The sequence below is a fragment of the Anoplopoma fimbria genome, chromosome 19 (genome assembly GCF_027596085.1).
Source record: "Anoplopoma fimbria isolate UVic2021 breed Golden Eagle Sablefish chromosome 19, Afim_UVic_2022, whole genome shotgun sequence".
NCBI lineage: Eukaryota > Metazoa > Chordata > Actinopteri > Perciformes > Anoplopomatidae > Anoplopoma > Anoplopoma fimbria.
Genome location: NC_072467.1, coordinates 10,660,396 through 10,674,715, shown reverse-complemented (window position 1 = coordinate 10,674,715; position 14,320 = coordinate 10,660,396). Strand labels below are relative to the sequence as shown.

General features: G+C 42.6%; 1 protein-coding gene across 1 annotated transcript in view; it reads left to right on the top strand.

Annotated features, from left to right (window-relative positions):
* Window positions 1-14,320, top strand: part of slc45a3 (solute carrier family 45 member 3) — a 33,203-nt gene that overhangs the window by 5,790 nt on the left and 13,093 nt on the right. The window contains exon 2 of the mRNA XM_054620584.1: window positions 12,876-13,217. Within this exon, the coding sequence (XP_054476559.1) occupies window positions 13,070-13,217 (148 nt within the window). The 5' untranslated portion in view covers window positions 12,876-13,069. The remainder of the gene's footprint in view (window positions 1-12,875; window positions 13,218-14,320) is intronic.

Here is a 14,320-nt window from a genome sequence, read left to right as displayed (position 1 = left end):
CTGAAGTCAGAGGAGCCCTAGAGAGTGTGTAATGTGGCGGATCCAGAAAGAGCAAATCTGGTAAGGCGTTCAGTGTGCCAAATTATGAATGACCCTGCCACCTTCTGATAATGTCTTACTGAAAACTTCCAGAAACACCAAGCCAAGGAGAACAGAGAAATGTTTCCAACTTGAATTAGCACTCTTTGAAGCTTGTCTCTGTGAATGGGGAAACGCCATATTATGAGACACCACAGTGTTCTCTTTCATGTAGCGAGCTGAAAGGGATGCTATTGAGTGTTTGAGGGAGACCTTTGATATTCGAGATGCTCTGTGCCTTGTGAACGGATCAAGCTTATGATTTGAGTCAATATGTGTGCGAGTGCTTTGATGCCTGCTTCTGCCAGTTCAATGTTTTGTCAGAAATGTTTCGTACAGCGGGCTTAGGGGATCAGCCATGATGGTCCCAACAGCTCACACATGTGTGAAAAGGTGGCTGCTGCTCATGCACACGTGTACAGAAAAACACACAGACACAGATGCACACAGCCACATCTAATGGAAATGCTGTTTCACCCTAGTTGACAGTAAATGTTTTCCCGTTTTGTGAACTTGTTTGATTTCGAGTGTCCTGTCCAAGGTTTTGAGGACATGATTGAGACGAAGGAAGGAACTAAGGAAAGATTTGTCTTGATTACATGTTTCTTTTGTTGTCAGGCTTCTCGTCTTGTAGAGCTGATGATTGACATTTCTTATTTTCCCCAAAACGCCCAGTGTAGCCTTCCGCCTTTTAGTTTGCATTTATGGGTTGGGCACACAAAGATAGTAACGTTGTAAAAGGCTTCCTATTGTGTTTTTATGCTGCTGTTTTTATGTTTTTGAAGGAAAGGCTACATTCAATTACAATGCCACTGCAGAGCACTTCATGTCTGTGGGCAGGATGTTTACTGACATGTATTTAAATGTTGCGTGCGCACAACGTTAAGCATATGCCAAGAGTCATGGTGTGTGTGTGTGTGTGTGTGTGTGTGTGTGTATGTGCGTGGCTTCATGCCTTCCTGTCTATGCTACTGGTTTGAGAGGGAGCGAGAGGACTTTGCCCTTCTCCTCCGTATCTACCATCTGGATTGTGTAGCATTTGACTGAGGCGTTAATCACTGTGCCTTAGGGCCACTACTGCTTTGACAACAGCTGGGAAAAGGAGATGGACCTGTTGATGTCCATCTGTCCTCATTTCTGTCGGTCCTCTATGCGTTGCTGCGTTAACTGTATCCATGCAGCTGGAGGGGTTGTGACCTTGGTGTTTCTAGTTTCTTGAAAACAGCTGGACGGGCCTCCTTGGCACCATTTCCTCTATCTGTAATTTCTCTCAGCCCTCAACTTCCTATAAATCACCCGGTACCTTTTATACTACTTTTTTCCCCCAAGTATTTTAGGTTTGCTGACTTGTCTTTTTTTTAAAGTATTACAACACTGTAAAGGCTAATCATAGCCACACCCCTATGCCTCCCCCTGAAAACTCAAAAGTGTTTGTATGTGCTGCAAAAGCTGATGTTCATGCGTTTACGTTCGACAGGCAGCCCTGCAGTCGTTGATTAATCCTATATCTCTGCACTTGTAGGAAGGTGTCTAATTTCCTTTTTATATTAAGGGCCTAGTCATTTATTGAAGTCATTAATCATATTCATGGTTAAGGTTTATTTCTTATTAACTTAAATGCTGGAAGATCAAAGATCTTACATTCAGCGTTCTGGGTCATAAAGCACACAATGAGGATATTTTTTCTTCAAACGACTACATTGACCATCAACATGGATTGGACATCCACATAGAAGGTGTTGAATTCCCTATAATGCCTCCACTGGTGTCATCTTCCCTGTCTCCGAATACGAACCTCAGAGTGTATCAGAGCTGGTTACGTGGCCTTATAGGCTAAATAATGTATTGTTTTAGCATCAAATTTGCAATGTGTGTATTCAATGGTCACATTTCAGTTTAAACCATGTAATAAGGCTAATTGAGCCCATCGTGGCTGACTACAGTTAGTGTCTTTGAGATTGGCCATGAAAATAACCCAGTCTAGACCATTTGATTTACATTACAGTCATTTAGCAGACGCTTTTATCCAAAGCGACTTACAATCAGTAGCTCAAAGCTTATATTGCATATCATTACATATCATTCACCCATTCACACACTGATGACAGGGCATGCAAGGTGCCACCTGCCCATCAGACTCTAACTAACATTCATACAACATCCAGTCCACACCGATTCCACACCGACTTCGGGAGCAACTTGGGGTTAAGTGTCTTGCCCAAGGACACATCGACCGGGTATCGAACCACCGATCCTCTAAATGAAGAATGACCCTGCTCTCCACTGCACCCCAGCCGCCCCTCATTTGATAAATAATCTGTGGGTACAACACAAGGCTAAAATGTTATCCAATAGGATAAATGTATTTTAAATCTAAGTGCAAAAAGGATTATTTGTCTTGATTATTCCTTCCTGAAAAGTTGTAGTTGCCATAGTATTTTAGAGATGATAAACAAGATATTACACTGACGGGTGTTTGAGACCTCATAGTCCAAATCATCATATTGCTTAAAAAACTCTAACGTTTACCTCCATCAACCCTTGGCTTCTTCCCATTAGCAGCTGGGAAGAACTAAATCATGAGCGTTCCTCCTAAAGATGGTAAATGTCTGAGAGCAACGCAAGTAAGATTGTTAAGACATCATTTTAGGATGTTTTCAGGCATCTCTGTCTGAACTCCATGTGTGTTTTTCTGCTTGTTCTTTTTGAGCCCTTGGATGTTCCTGTAAGGACACTTCTTCTCTCAGGAGAATAACAAATGTCCTGCAGTGAGGCTCCTTTTCAGGAAGTGATTCTACCAGCAAGTCATGCTCTCATTTGTTTTCAGGGAACTAGAAAGCAGTGGTCTTTCAGTTTCTGCTCAGGATGTTACACAGTCAGCTATTACTCTAGCTAGTAGGGAAGTCATGCTAGATGATTACTTAAACAGGCCCTATTATGCTATTCTCTGGGTGCATATTTTCATCTCAAGTTACAGTTACAACATGTTTACATGCGTTAATGCTCATAATCCGCCTTGTTTTTCTCATCCTGGCTGTCCTGCAGCACCTCTTCTCACCCTCTCTCTGAAATGATCCATTGTAGCGCTTGCTCCTCCCTCCAGAAAGCAAAGTCTGCTCTGATTGGTCAGCTAGCCCATTTAAAAAAACTCTTCCTCCAGAGCTTCAGCTATGTCTCTCTTTTGTTGTTTGAGGGCCAAACTAGCCGGAAGCAGTTTTACGTCACTTCTGTAACATTATGACCTCATAAAGTTACGGAAGTGAAGGAGAGATTTCAATGGAGCCTTTTCAGGCAGGGGAGGGTAACTCCTTTTAGGCGTGGACTTCAGATTTTACACTCGACGGACCTTTTACATGTAAAAAATAAAAATAACACTAAAGTAGAGGGGGAAAAGTGGAAAAAGCATAATAGGGCCACTTTAAGTGATTCTTCGTGCATGATTTGCTTCTTAATATATAAGATGATCGCTATAAAACTCAGAAAGAAAATAGAAACATTTAGCTGTTTTAAAATGAGTTCCCATTTATTTGTATGGTTTTATTTGGTACAAATCTGGTGGTTCTTAATTTCAGTTCTGTGTGAAACATGAGATCACAAGAGCAGTAAAAGAGGAATTATACATTTTCTCTGGGGAAAAAACTTTTGCATGATCAATATAATGTTGCATGCATTACTGTTGAGACATTTGGTAAATATAGTACATTAAAGGGGGGATTGTGTCAGTAATTATTTGACAGAGCAAATGTTTTTGGCACCTATGTTTTTTTTTTTTAATTTAATCTAATATTACAAGACATTTGAGGATACTAGACAGTGGTGCACCCATAAACAATGGAACCTGCATTCTCTGGGGAAAACCCTGCATTTCTCGCCGACACATGTCAAACTTTTATTAAGGAGTTTGAAAATGTGTTGGATCTGAATTCGGTACAGTGGATAAACCATTCAAACTTAAGTTAACTTTGTTGCTTTGAGTTCATCTTCTCTTATCAGGCACAGAAACAAACATGTGTAAAGCAGTCTTTTGCAAATGGATGAAACATGTTGTGTGCTCTTGGCGCAGCTTTATGGATGGGTTCTTTATTTCATAATTGAATTTTCATTTTTATGTTGCTCGGCATGCTATGACAGTTATGTGGCGGTGTGCAACAGATGGCCATGTGTAAGAAAAATACTGATGGGATTGTTCAGCCTTAAGAGACTATGTAGAAGAGTCTTGGACCATCTATGTTATGTCCTATTATAGATAACTCTTGGAGAAGGTTAACTGTCTGGTTCTCTCATTGGAATAGTGCTAATCCCGAAGGCGATACATGTTAAAAGCTATTGGGTATGTAGAGAGGCTCTGTGTTTAATGTGTTAAAGCATCAGCGTCACGTATCTACTTAAAAGTTAATTTGCCGTGGAAGCACACAATGAGTGATTGATCTTTCCCGTCCCGTCCTTCGTGCTATGTATAATGGGAGTGACATTTAGGCTCTAGTGGGTCCCTGCTGCCATGTCAAGAGTAGTGGCCCTTGGATTCTATTTCTGACACACTGTTTTGGTTTCCCTGGTTTATCAAAGCAGAGAGCAGTGTGTTGTAGCTTATTATGGGCACATTGGGTTTGGCCAGCAGTGGAGGAGCCGGGTTTGTGGAAAAAGGCTACCATGGAATTAAAACCGTCTCTGCCTGCCCAGAGTGCTCAAGTGTCTTTAGCCAAAGCTGTAGTCAAGCACATACACCATGTTTACAATAGAAACTTTACAGCACAGAAGGTTGAAGATGTGTAAGGTTTTGGTACAATATCCTTTCATGTAGCAACAGATCCATTTATAGAAAGAGCTGTCAGGTGGTTGGGGAAACTGTCTGTTATGGAACAAACAAAGGTTTCTTTTTTTCACTGTATACCTCATTATTCTTACTTCCATACAGTTCTCCCGTACCAACACAATAAAAACCTTTTTCTGTCATTTTCAATTCCTAGTTTATTATAAAGCTACAAGGAGGGTGTTCGTTGGAGATGTGCATATTTGTACTTGGGGCTGGTAATTGCACACCATTGAGATAATATACCTTTTACAATGTTTTAAAGGAAGGGCGATATTAGTTTTCTGTGTGCTTTTCCAGATTTATGCAAATATAAGATTTTGTGAGAGGGTAAGACATATTCATGAGTGAGGAAACCGAACTCCACGCTGAGTTAGTGAGGCCCTGGCTTTCTCCAAAAACTGGATCTTCAGAATTCTCTTAATTCCAGTCAAGCCGCTCCTGTTGCAGAGGGGAAGCGCTGCCAGCAGCCGTTCTCCGCACTCCGTCTTCATATTGATCTGCCTCTGGGCTCCACAAATGGGGATTCCTTAAAGCCAGCCGTAGTCTAATGACATTACTCAACACACACCCCCCACCCACCACCACTAACCACCCTTCCCATTTTAGAGCTCCCTTCGCTCCACTTTTCTTTTTTCTACTTCTCACTGTTATCTAATTAAAAGCTTTTCTCTAGAGGGTTGGTCTTGGCCTCCAGGCGTGGGGTACAGACATGGCAGCCAGCCGGGGGTTGAGTGATTGTGTGATTGTGTGTGTGTGTGTGTGTTTTTGCGTGCGAGAAATCGTGTGTGTGTGTGCATGTACGTGTCTACTCAAATAAGCTTACTGCTGGATGAGCTGGTGAACCAGGAAAAGGGTTAAAGCGGTCCATGGACACGCGGTCATGCAGTAGTATGAGCTTAACTAAGACTGGGCTGCAGGAGGGGAGGTAATGAGAGAGAGTGGGAGGGCTGCCTCCGGCCTGATAGACAGTTGAACATGATACTGGGTCAGGGGGTACAATACAGAACCTTAGGGAGTGGTTTATAGATAGTGAGAAAGAAGGGATGGGGGAGTAGTGTCATTGTGGGGTTGTTAGCTAAGCGCCTGTTGTGCTCCTACTAAACAACACAGGTAAGCGTGTGTCTTTGTACAATATTCCAGGTTAAGGTTTTACCTGTTTGGCCTGAATTTTGTAAAAAAAAATTAAAAAAAAATTGACAAGTGACAGGATTCCTCAAGTGCTTTGAGATTTCCCCAGTTCTCACCTAACAGGCTGGGGAACTGAAGAGAGGGAGGGAGGGAGAATGATGGGAGGGAGGCAAAGGAGGTGGGCTTAATGAGAGAGGAGGGAACAGGGGACACAAAAAGAAGCAGGAACTAAAAAGAGTCATACTCCTGGAGCATAGAGTTGAAGCAGGTGGTCAAAAGAGTCAGTGCAGATGTGCTCTGCGAGTGGAGTGTGTTGATTGGATAAAAAGTGTGAGTAGCCTTTAATTGATTAAAAGCTGAATTTTCAGCAATGCCTGTCTGTAGATGGACCTTTGAGCTTAGCTTCATTGGCTGGTGAGTATTATTTTGCCAAATATCTCCACTCCTTTGGGGCACATCATGTTATTTTGCTTTCATCACACTATATCTTACATTGTATTCCCTCAGCAGGATTAATAGATGTGTCTTTGTAATGGCAAAGACGCACATTTTTGGTCATGCATTTTGGATGTTTAGCTGCTGTCATTCAGCCAAGCATGATGAATTTCCTCTGAATGTGATGAAATGAAACTGTACCTCCTGTATTGTGACTGCTAATGTTAGTGAAGGCCAGTTTTATCCTCTTTTCTTATTGAGAGTCTAATTCAAGCCATGTTTTTACCTAAAAAGAACTTACCTTGTTAGCATTCTTACAGGAATGGTCTCTTAACATTGATTGAAAAATAATTTCCCACAGACTGATTCGACACCCTGATGCATGTGGTAACAAGACGATGTTTTAAAATGGCTAAATTAATGATTTGACTTGAATATGATTTTCAGGTTTCAAATAAGGTTAATCAATTCACAAACAGCTGCTGACAGTAACTGAGACAGTCTGATTTAAATAACAACAAATAAATGCCATACATTTTTGCCTGAATCTTCAATACATGTCAATATTATAATATGGGGCGGCTGTGGCACATGAGGTAGAGCGCTTGTCCCGTGGTTCAAACCCCTCTACCGGCAACATGCCGAGGTGTCCTTGAGCAAGACACCTAACCCCAAGTTGCTCCCCGGGTGCTTCATTGCAGCCCACTGCTCCTCCGGGATGGGTTAAATGCAGAGAAATAATTTCCCCATTGTGGGACTAATAAAGGCTTAATTATTATTATTATTATTATTATTATTATTATTATTATTATTATTATTATTATTATTATTATATTGCATGTTAAGGCATAGTGTTGATCACAAATAACATTCTACAGCAATTAACTGGTTGTTGAATTAAACCTAATTAAGCTTGTGACTGCTCTATTAACCAAATGTAAACACACCTGCTCATGGTTGAATGAAAACTTATTAGCGTGTTTACTCCCTCTTATTAGTCCTTTCACCTTGACACAAAAGGTTTTTCTGTAAAGCCACGGTCCGCAGGGAGGCGTGTTATCGGCCACATTGACTCACATGAGGCTACACGGCTGAACTCTGCTGCACTCCATTGTTGGGCTATTTGCATGGGCCAGAATGATAACGGTCACCTCCCTGAGCCGTAGCATGCTTCATTCTCTCGTGTGGACAGAGCTTCCCTCTGACACACACGCACACACAAACACGCACACTAATTAACCCACACCAGAGCAGCCCATCCTAGACTGCATTCCTCGCATGTTCACCTGATAAGTACCATTTGCGTATGTGTCAAGTCTTTCTGTGTGGATCCGCTGCAGTCTCCTTTAGATAAGAACTGGCTTTTCCTGTGTTGGAGTACAGATGCTATTTAAACCTGTATTTGGGGAATTCCTGTGATGTGAAGGAATTACTGAATTTGAATGATTGGTTTGATAATAGATTTTTTCCCTATACCACAAATTACATCCTCCTACGTACAAATATTTTTTGAAGACACTGATAGCATTGCTCTCTCTAGAGCCATGGACTATTAGTTCCATGTCGTCTTTTTAAACGGAAGGGACTTATTTTGAGTCATTGGCCTAATTAGGTGCCGATATGGAAAGAGCACTTCACATTTTGGCACTGCAAATGGTGTCACTAGACCCTCCAGAAGTAAGACAAGGTTGTGATTCCTGCTCCGTCGTAACATGTATGTCCTTTCATCGTATCTTCTCCCAGAAGCACTACTTCAAAATAACTGCAGACAGGTTGACTTTTCATTTAACAGCACAGTACAGAAGGAGAATATTAGCCAGCAGACAGCCATCCCACTGCTGGCGCTGTCTTTGAAAAGTTACGTTGGTCACATGATTTGCGGTGAAAGGCAGGGTCAGGGGTCACAGTGACGGATGTGGGCTTAAGATTACAGGCTAGGGGGTGGGGTCAGCACGGTCAGGGCTGCCTTTCAAGTGAGCAGAGGCAGAACACAAATCAAACACTAAAGTTTTTTTATTGAAGTAAGTTAAACGAGTTCCATGTTATTATCCAGCTGTGAGTAACTGAAGGAGACGGTGTGTTTGGGGAAAAATGGTGGCAGAGATTTGATGGTGTCTGTGCAAGGGGCAGTGGTTGTCTAAAGGTTAGAGAAGTCAGTTCGTATTTCCCTGACAGGCACGACAGATATTAGTAAAACTGCCATGAATAATTAAAGGTTAAAGAAATGAAAGATTCTGAACACCAGTACAAACCAGGTCAAAGAAGAAATGAAATTTAAGCATTAAAATGAGCTAATGCTACATTTTGAGCTTAACTGAGTGATCAGATAGTGACACAAGTCTGAAATACAAAGATTAGATGCAAATTTGGCTGAATGCTAAAAATTGAGTTTTGAGATTTGTGCATTTCCTGGGGATTTATGACTCTGCTTCATAAACGTACACATGACAAGAAAAAGGAGAGAAAGAACAGAAGGAAGTCGACTTTCTGGTTAGTTCTGAGTTCAGTCAGAGGCTGAGACACACACACACACACACACACACACACACACACACACACACACACACACACACACACACACACACACACACACACACACGCACAGTCGGTGTGCCAGTTGCTAGCTAACATGCATCTTACTTACAGTTGGTACATTGGCTGTTTGGAGAGAACACACAAAAAAAAAGTCCAGTGGCAGATTTTGTGCGAAGGACTTCAAGGCCAGCATTTGAGGGGCTGAGCAATGGAAACAGTGCGCATTCACGTGCAGTAACTCGAAGGGAGGAAGGCCACAGTGCTGCAGCCGTTCAGCTTGTGCCAAACTCCCAACCAGACCCTCCTCCTGAGGTTTCTGCTGCCACAGCCTCAATGTGCTTGTGGCTCTGATGTCATCTCAGAGCAATTCCTTCCCCTCTGCTCTTCCATACCCCCGCTGTCTGCTGGGAGACCCCCATCCTTGCCCGCCCAACTCCTCTCACACACACACACACACACACACACACACACACACACACACACACACACACACACACACACACACACACACACACACACACTTTCTATATCTTACCATCTATATGAACACTGCGTTAATAAAAGACTTGGGAGGGGACTTGATGGCTCACTATATCAAATTACTCTCTCTGGCACAATGTATACAAAGGATGTGTTGTATTGTAAGAATACCGCTCGGAGTCATTAGGACCGATTATTTTTTTTTTTTTTTTTTTTTTTTTTTTTTTTTTTTTTTTTGGGGCGGGGGGGGCCTGCGGCTGAATAGGGCACGGTAATGGAGCAGTGGGAGAGCTGACAAAAGCTGTCCCCCCCAACACCCCTCCTCACCAGCCCTGGCTCAGATTGTACTGTTTAAACACCTAAGGTGACAACGAGAGTAGGGCTTCACGATATGAGCAAAATATGCAGTATGCGAAAAAATGTTAATGTCGCAATTTAACAATATAACTTTCGATTCTAAAATAACGAAATCAAGGTGTACTCAGATCGTGCAATATGGGAGTCTTTCACAATGTTTAAATTGCGCCAGTTGACAGCTCGATGACAATTAAAATGTTATATTGTTCAGCCCTCCAGGAGAGCTGTTTTTTCTAAAAGCGTGTGAGTGTGTTTGTGTTTCCAAGGCTATAGGAGGATGATCAAGGGCATGACTGGAATACATTGTAGAGTCAGAGGTGCCATTAAATGCGTGTGCGTGTGTGTGTGCGTGTGTGTGTGTGTGTGTGTGTGTGTGTGTGTGTGTGTGTGTGTGTGTGTGTGTGTGTCCCCTCCCCCCTCCCTAGAAAGCACGCTTGAGAGCTATGTTCTGCTTTATGCCAATGCCACAAAGCAGAATTGGCTCAAGAGCCCCATATTAAAACAAATGGATTTTATTTTTATGTTTGACTTTGAGGTGGATGAATGGACTGATAAATGCTTCCCGACACTACTACTGTTTCCCTCTATCCGTGCCACCACCTTCAGTCCTTCCATTCTCCTTCCTCACCCTCATCCTAACTCTGACTCTGACACTGCCACTCCGGTAGAGACTCAAGCAGCCATTCAATTAAAAAAAAACAACCCGGAATCTGACTTGCATTTGGAGCAGGCATCCAGACAAGCCGCAGACGCTTGAGTAGACAAATCAGATTTCTCTATTCTTGCCACCGGGGGCCCTTCTGTTTTCAGTGAGAATGTCTGACAGAGAGTCAGCTGGGGCTTCAATTGAAAGCATTCAGACTGAGATTCAGAACCATAAGGCATAACCAGCCGTGGGCAGATATGTCAAAAGGGTGCTGTTAGAATGCAGGTCAGAGACGAAGCTGACCTCAGGGGTTGAGGAAGGATAAGGACATAGAGGGAGGGGGAATGTACACACACACACACACACACACACACACACACACACACACACACACACACACACACACACACACACACACACACACACACACACACACACACACAGAATATGTCGGTAGGGGGTTGTTGTGGCCAGACAGGTTGCTGGGGCAGAGGCTGGTCCCCTGATGGGTGCCTTTCAGCATGCCCAGGCTGGGTGGGAATGGGATGTGACGGGTGTGAAATGGTTCTCTCTCTCTCAGGCCTCTGCTAGGTCCAGCCAGCTAACACTGTCGCTTTGTCCTTCAGATTTCTCAAAGAGCCTGTATATCAAAGGACTCATAATGACTGAGCTGGGAATGTCTGATTGCTGTAGGAACTCTGAGGACATCGTTGATGACATTCAGTTAACATTTTTGATTATAACGTTGCGAAAGGAACTGGAGGATTTAGATTGGCATTGCTGGGATGCCTGATGACAGTGATCTGTGCGAGTGGTGCTGAAATATAGACGTTTAAGGACGCTGAGTTCACTTGTAACAAACCACTTTAGTTTCTTGAGAGAAAACCACACAAGAAGCATATCCTTGGAATACTGTATGAATCTGATTATATCACTTACTGATCAGAGCATGTTTCTGTGATTTACCACATCTTGTTAGAGATGATGACGTTCTTTTTTTTCTTCCTTTTTTGCTGGGAGAGAACAGATGGGCAGCATTGGCAGAAAAATGTAACACCAAATGCAAATATAGCACCTTGTTGTTTATGTTTTTGCGGCTGTTCTGACTGTTCTTGCTCTTTCCCTCTGCTTTAAAAGCACACACACCTCGTTGGCGGATGATGACGATAATGGTAATCTTGGTCTTTTATTAATGTACAGATATCTAATAGCAAACAGATAACAGGCAGCCTGATATGTTTTCTTTGTCTAGAATAAAAGTAACACCTCATTCCTTCAGATGAATATTAGTAAAATGTAAGACTATAATCTGTTCAGAAAAGCAGGACAGGTTAGGAACTGGGATACGTTGAACATATGGTATCTTGACAATGAAGCCTGTGAAAAATATTAGCTTCTTCTCACTGAACGAAAAAAAATCATTGAATGTGTGGGTGACTTGTGTGTCAATGTAGAACAGCGTGCAAAACATAATAAGGACATGGTTTGTTGTGGTTCACGTTGGGGTTTTATTTGTCTTCATACACAAAGCTTAGAGTCGAGTGTGGATGAATGCAGCTCAACCTTTGACGGAATTACAAGATCTTTACAACACAATCAATTTTCTAGAATCACAACATAGTTTTCTGTTAAAACATGCTGTGAAATATCATCCCTCTCAGATGTTCTCTGCTACCTCCATGTCTTTTCAGGTGCTAAAGACTTTCTCATGCACATTCCGCTGAACAATGGCAGTAGTCTTGAGTTTGAAATGCAGAGCTTAATAATACATATAATGACAGGGTCAGCCAAGGAGAGGCTTCCGCTAATACTAGAGTTATTATGGGGAAAGGGAAGAGAGATGGTAAATTATGACTTAGACTTCCTTTTTAAAGGTCGATCTTTCCAACCTCTACCATGCATGTTTTTTGAGACTTAAATAAAGGCAAGCAATGCAGCAGAGGGAAAACTAATGTTCTTGGCTTGGTTTTTTTCGCCACGTCGCTCCAGTTGACTCATCTCCTCTGTCTGCCTGTTGTTGTTCCTGCTGTCCTGAAGCTGTTGGCGAGAAGCTCTGAGTGTATATATATATATATATATATATATATATATATATATATATATATATATATATATATATATATATATATATATATATATATTTGGACTGTAGCTTCCATTCCCATGCAAAAAAAAGGAATTCGAATTTGTGTAGATTGGATGCTGTCGTGAGAGAGCATGACACGCTGACATCCCCCCCATGCAACCTGAGGCCACTGACCTCCAGGTGTAGTAACCTAGGAATGACCTGTTTAAAGTGGCAACACTTAACCCTCACTCACGTTTGTTCACAGCGGTTCAAAAGTTCCTAAACGTTTCCTTCCTTTTCTCACTGCTCTCCTTTAATCTTCCCCTGCTTTTCAGATCAAGAATGCTGAGAAGAGGATGAATCCCCCAGGTCATCTGAGACATCCACGTGTCTTTGCTGCTGTCCCTCCCCGACAGCCCTCTTGTCCCACCGGGGACAGACCATCTGCCTCCCCACGCTGGCCCCCGTGCCCCTGCCCCAAGTAGTGTCCATCCCAGAGGGGAGGAAAGTCGAGCCAGCCCCTGTAAATATGCCCGGATGGAGGTTTCAGTGGCGTCTCGTCCTGCTGAACTCCCTGGCCTGTGGCCTGGAGATCTGTGTGGCAGCTGGGATCACATACGTGCCCCCCCTGCTGCTGGAGGCTGGAGTGGAGGAGCGCTACATGACCATGGTGCTAGGTAAGGGCTTGGGATCTGGTTACCAGGCCTCTTTGCTGTCTCTTTGTGTGTGTGTGTGTGTGTGTGTGTGTGTGTGTGTGTGTGTGTGTGTGTGTGTGTGTGTGTGTGTGTGTGTGTGTGTGTGTGTGTGTGTGTGTGTGTGTGTGTGTGTGTGTGTGTGTGTGTGTGTGTGTGTGTGTGTGTGTGTGTGTGTGTGTGTGTGCTTCTGCCTCATTCTTTCTCACACATATGCATAGTCTCTCATAATTTCTCCCTCTCTGTCCCTATTCTGACAGGGTATTTATAGTTGGTATTATGATTATTATTATTTATTATTATTATTAAACATGAAAGGCAAAGTTGTTCTTGTTCACATTCACAGACACTTGCCTACACTCTGACAAATATAATTCTGAACTGACAGGGTTTGACCATCTACTCTGTGGCTTGCTTATTGACTGCTTGAGTGAGTGTTTCCTTGTCCAATTGATAGATTTTCATAGCCCTTAAGTGCCATCTATTCACTTTGCAATACTTTGTGTATTGTCATAGGGCTGAAAATAAATTAGATTTTATTTTAATCAGTCTGAATGCTTGGTGGGCTGTGGTTACATTAAAGCCATTATAAGACAAATGGAAAATGATTTGATGAGTTTCTGTTGACGCTATGAGAAGAAGAAGGCTTTAGCCTCCAAGGAATGTTGTTTTTTGTAAATTAGTTTTGCTATATATAAAGATGTAAACTTTTCCAGTGGTAGCCAAGTTTGTGTGTTGATGGGGGGGTTGTACACAGAGGCGTGCCTGTGCCTCAAGGCTCCTATCCTCTTTCGCATTCAGGTCATTAAGACATAATTGAGGCCGTTGCACAAATCAGTGGACATATCATCTGTTGTTTTGTTGAGGTGGTAACCGGCGCTAATTAAAAGGCAGCAGGAAAGCAAAGTGCCGGAGGAGGAGCCGTGGTTTCCAGACAGACTGATAGATTTGTTGCCTGTTGGACAGATGCATAAATTCCCTAGACTGTGTAGAAGAAGTGGACGTAGTCATTGTGAAGTCACCCATTGGTTTGTGGACTGCCGTTTCGAAGCCTCGAGTTCAAGCTCGAAGCTTCGATTTGGCCGTCG